The sequence below is a fragment of the Harmonia axyridis genome, chromosome X (genome assembly GCF_914767665.1).
Source record: "Harmonia axyridis chromosome X, icHarAxyr1.1, whole genome shotgun sequence".
In the NCBI taxonomy this organism is placed as follows: domain Eukaryota; kingdom Metazoa; phylum Arthropoda; class Insecta; order Coleoptera; family Coccinellidae; genus Harmonia; species Harmonia axyridis.
The window spans coordinates 15218876-15224463 of record NC_059508.1 but is presented as its reverse complement, the minus strand read 5'-3'; the positions used below and the strand labels follow the sequence as shown (position 1 = coordinate 15224463).

General features: G+C 32.9%; 1 protein-coding gene across 1 annotated transcript; it reads left to right on the top strand.

Moving 5' to 3' along the window:
* Positions 1-1100: 1100 nt before the first annotated feature.
* Positions 1101-4537, top strand: LOC123686077 (carboxypeptidase N subunit 2-like). The gene is made up of 2 exons (XM_045626051.1): positions 1101-1473; positions 2598-4537. Exons 1-2 carry the CDS (start codon positions 1291-1293, stop codon positions 4317-4319), a joined length of 1905 nt encoding a protein of 634 aa, XP_045482007.1. The 5' UTR covers positions 1101-1290; the 3' UTR covers positions 4320-4537.
* The last annotated feature ends 1051 nt before the right edge of the window (positions 4538-5588 follow it).

The window sequence follows — 5588 nt, the reverse complement described above, 5'->3', positions numbered from 1 at the left end:
AAAAAAAAGAAATCTGGTGAATGCGCTATATAAAGCGCATCCGCCATAAAACGTATAATATTAATGGAAAGTATAATAGTTAAGATCAGCTTCAAAATTTGACATAACTTCGAATTCTCGAAACAAAGCAGCTTTGAGCTATCTAATTCTTCATAATAGAACTTACTGAGATAACTAGTATCGACCTGTTGTGTGAGATTTTGCGAAATAATCGGCTTTAACATTTGATATCATGAAGAATTCTACATACGGAATCTATATTTGTAACCAGTGCCTCCTGAAAAGATATTGAATCTAAGATATTTCAAGTTTTCTGTGAAAAATTTGGGTGGTTTGTCTAGAGCATAGTATAATATAGCATAGTATAAGGAATGGATATACTATGAATATAGTATATTATACTATGTCTAGAGAGTCACCCACATATCCTAGAAAAAATAATTCTGTTCCTCCAGAGAAGATTAATTTTCAGTATTCAGAAATAATACGTATCTTCCTAAATCTCCACTGATTGTAGCCCCATATATTTTTCATAAATAATTTCAATGACAAATTCGCATTTTTAAGGCTGTATGTCCTCGATAACACGAATTCCATCTTCACATCTTAAATAGATTGTGGAGAATTGGCTGTACCTTATCATTTACGTGTCCCCAAAGAAAAAAGTCTAAAGGTAAATCATAAGATCTCGGTGGCCAATTGTGATCACCTCTTCGAGAAATAACACTGTCAGAAAACTTTTTTGCAAATTAGCTGCAGTTGTGTATTCCTTTAGTTTTTTTGAAATTATGTAGGTATTGATGAAATGAAATTTCGAACGTCTATATTTATGGAACTACTAATTGGAAATTCAAATTATTGTAGTTATGGACGGTTGGATGTATATTTAAATTTTATAAATTTTCTTTGTCATATAAAACAACAATAAAGGAGGTTTTATCTGAATGGAAAATTAATCACGTGGCGAAGAAAGAACAAGTAAGCTTTACTCATTAAGTTTGACTTTGAGTATGAGTGTGAGCTTGGATCCACGTCACAAATCTCTTCAAAAATATCTCACCTCTTATATTATAGTGTATGTAACCAGTTCAACCGCCCATATTGCTTATCTGAAATTTATCATATCATAATCATTTGTTTACACATTCCGTTTATCTCTTTACCTAGAATTGGGTACTCAGTAAAATATGTAGTAAAGTGTTGTATATGAACATCTCTCGAAAAAAAATATCATCTCGGAAGCTACAACTTACAGCCACAAATTAGGATGTGAAACAAAAATTCAATGAAATGAAAATCTTGTGCTCAATTCTCGCCATAACGATATTCAGAATCGTGAGTTTGAAAACGATTTCTCACACAAGTTTGGAACCTCCAAACTGCCCAAATTTTTGTGTCTGTGATCACTATGAGAAAATTGTGCAGTGTATAAATGCCAATTTGAGTGGAATTCCAGAAAATATAGATGAAAATGTGAGTATGAGGCATCTAATGAGTTATGATAATGACAATAACAATTACAAAAAGTATCAAGAGAAATACACATTTCAAACTGTCCTCTTATTCATAATAAAGAATGTCTTATTCCAATATAATTCTTATTATTAATAATTATATGGGTGTTTCACAATGTAATATATCATTTTTCTGTCTTATCATTCCTGAGTTTTTACCATTATTAAATAATTAGGTAATTAATAATAAACCTCGATGTATTACGTCCCCAAATATTCTTCATTTAGGAATTCCCCCAAAATCCTTGAAAAATTCTAATTGAAAACACGATTTCTTACAACACATCTAAAATCATTCTTCACAAAAAAAGTTTTTGTTTTGGAAACAAAGGTTTAATTTTGAATCTTGAACGCTCCGCCATCTATTGGGGATTTCAAAAACCAATGAACGTAGTTGATTTTTTTGGTGGTGCCATCTACTGTTCGAGAGTGCAACTCCAAATTCTAATAATTACAGAACGTGATAGATTTTGAAGGGTTTTCTGTAACAAATGCTTATCAGGTTTGAGAAGGAATCTGAATTGAAAACATCTTTTGCTCTTTTGTTGGTATTCCATGAATACGTAAGGAAACAGTTTTCATATTGTAGAATCATTGAAGAAAGCTAATATGATTGAGTTGGATGATGATGGCACTTTCCTCTATAGAAAACTGAGAAAGTATTATTTTCATGAGTACTTCATAGATGGCAGCACAATAAAAATCCGTTTGAATTTTTTTAATACATTTGAATAATTATAAAATTATACTGATTGAATTATGATCAACCTCGGAATTAATCCTTAGTTGTTATCCAAAATTAACCAGCCCTATCGATGTAATAATTATTTTCAATATTTTCTCCTTGAAAAATATATGTTCATCCATGGGTGCCTTGTAGTCTTGTAAAAGGAACACCCAACATCGATTAAAGCTTTTGATTGTTCAGTTAATGAAAGAAACAGAAGAATCCAAGTTATTTGGTAGATAATTGATAATTACATTCAATAATAGGAAAACAGTAGGGAGCTGAAGGAATTACACTCTAATTATTTTATTTTCTTTCAACCACCGTTATTAATTCAATTTATTTCTCAATTCCAGGTTACATTTTTCACTTTATCCCACAACAACTTCAACGGGATACCTAAGGGCATTAAGAATCTAGAGAAACTTTATTATCTGGACTTGTCGTACAATCCAAGGATAACTGTGGTTGAAGTAAACTTTGAAAGTGCATCTCTGAGGAATCTTCAATTAAAAAGATGTTCCATCGACTACATAGAAAACAGTATCTTCAAAGGTTTTCCCAACTTGGAAATAGTGAACCTTTCAGGAAATCCAATTACTTTTCTTAATAATTCCCTAGTCTCTCTCTCTTTGAAATCCTTAGTTTTAAGTGAATGCAAATTGAAATACGTGAAGCCAGATATTTTTTCCAAATGGGCATCTTTAACGTTTTTATCGCTTGGTGGTAACAGCAATCTAAAGCAGCTTCATATCGAATCAGAAAATGTACTGACACTGGACCTTGGAAACTGTAATTTGGAACACCTTCCCCATGGTCACATGATGAAACTGGAAGATTTGGATTTGCACGGAAACAACATCCAGCTATTAAGGAATAAAAGCTTCACCTATTCGCCGAATATTGGAACATTGAACATGTCTTACAACGCTATAAAATCCATCGAAGTCAATAGTTTTTCACACTTGGAAAGGATGACAGAGCTCGACCTTTCTTACAACAGATTAACAAGTATAGAAAAAACAGCGTTCAAGAAGAACCTGAGGTTGAAGTCCTTGTATTTGTCGCACAACTACTTCAGGAGGATCAAGGGTATAGCTAGCGATAGCTTGAATTTCCTAGATATGAACTCTTGTGAAATTAATTTATTGACACAGTACTCCTTAACAAATTTACCTGCATTGACTGAATTGCACTTGGTACGTAATCAGATATCGCACATACCTGATAATATTGAAGCAGCTCACTTGGTTTACTTAGACGTCAGTTATAACGACATAAGCTCCTTGAACAATGCTACCTTTGCTTCGCTGAAGTCTTTAAGATTCCTCGTGTTATCAGGTAATAAACTAACAACCTTAGATCCGAATTTCTTCCCTCAAGTGATAGATTTGTCAATCGAAGATAATCCTTGGTTGTGTGACTGCGAAGCTTTGCGTTCTATTTATTATTGGATGATAAGAACGGACCAGAACCTGAAGAAGCTGAGGTGCCAACTGCCGGTCAAACTAGAAGGCCTCACTTGGGAAGAAGCTTGCTCCAGCACTTGGTCCAAAGTGATAACCCCTAAGGCCAACGTTTGGATGTACAGTTTGTCATTTTTCATCACTGTTGCAGTTCTGATTTTCTTGGTGTTTGTCTCTAAGAAACTAGACCAGCGAAGAAAAATTCAATCTGAGCAGCAAGCTGCAGAGAGATTGGCAGCTGAGAGGGAGGAATTTGTTCAAAGGCAGCAGAGGAGGGAACGTCTTCGACAACTTGAAGAACAAGAGGAGTCAAGAAATGCACCTGATCCAAGGGAATCCCAGGGACCTCCAACCTATACAGAAGCTCTTATGTTACCTAGATTAGATGCCTCACATCCTAGCTTAGCTGGTAGTTTACATAGTTTCTCATCTTTGAGTAACAGTAATCCAGACGTTTCAAAGAGGAGGAGGGCAAGAAGGAAACGCAAAAGGAAGACATCGAATTCTAGGCCTGAAGTTGCCTCTAACCCTAACCTAACTGAAGGAGAATTAGACTTAACAGATATTGAAGTCCAACAGCGAAATGCAGAATTGGAAGAGAGTAGTTTTTGAACATTTTCAAAATGGCATATCCTACCAGTATTATACTGCATTTAAAATTAATCATAGAACGTTGTTAGGCTGTCTATTGATAATATAAGTATAATTTATTTAGGTTAACAATTTAAAGGGGAACACTGAAATAGTCTAAGAATTTAATACCAACAATTTTTATATTTCTTTAATATTAAATTTTGAATATCAAAATAAAAGTGATACAGCAAAATCATCTCTGGAATTATACTATTCCTCCTCATTATCCAAGAGTTAATCAATTTTCACAGAAGTTAATTTTATTCAACGTTGGATCACATGTCTACCGAATTTAAAAAAACCAAATGATCTCTCTTGGACAGAAACAGACGCACAAAATTGAATTGGTATCATCCAAGAAACATTTTTTCTCACAGTTTTTTTTTAAATTCATTATATTTTAATACAATTTTCATCAAAAATCAACTGCTATCCCACATTGATCCTAGTATCTCTAAAAACTATTGCATGAATTTTGAAAGCTCAAAGAATGAAAATATGAATTTTCCGATGGACAATTACGAAATTTGAAAAATGAATCGCCACTATCATTATTGTATCTTAATTTAAAGTTATTCCTCGATAACTTAAAGTATTCATTTTAGGTGAAGGGTTTGCTTAAGTAAACTCCACTATTTTTGTACATAGAATCAACTGAAATAATAAAAAATATAGGTTCTAATTTGAAAATCTTGAGTTTTGATGAATTTGAGTTGGCCAAGTTCATGATCTTCTTGTAAACACCCTGTACATTTTTGATCCAAACGGCAAACAGTCTTATAATACTACGTATTTGCAAAATCGAAAAAGAAAAAAATTTTCTCAAAAAAACCTTTTTCTGTGAGTCCTCATCGCCAACATTTTTTTCACAAGAATCCCATTAATTCATGAACCTTCAAATTTTTACCCAAGGTATGACATATTGCCGAAATTTTCATCAAAAAAGCTATCTAATGATGCAATAATATACTGGATGTGCCATTTGAAATGAGAAAGTAGTAGTTAGTTGTAGAGATCTGAAAATATTTCAGAGACAGAGATCATTGTCTCAAACCCCAATATGCAAATTTTCAGCTCAAAATTATGATTAGTTTTCCATAAACGTCTAATTAATTCCAGTGAATCACCCTGTATACTCTACAGTGTATTATTTAGATTTTTAAGCTATTTGAGATGTTTTGTGATGAAAAAGAACTCTAGAACAAAAGCAGCCAAAAACAATTCGAATTAAATAATTTGTTTTCTCAG

What these genes read in the sequence shown, in the direction of transcription:
- LOC123686077 (XM_045626051.1), top strand. Translation starts at nt 1,291, where the DNA reads ATGAAAATCTTGTGCTCAATTCTCGCCATAACGATATTCAGAATCGTG. An exon ending in CAGAAAATATAGATGAAAAT is followed by an intron (nt 1,474 to 2,597) that starts GTGAGTATGAGG and finishes TCTCAATTCCAG; the next exon opens with GTTACATTTTTCACTTTATC.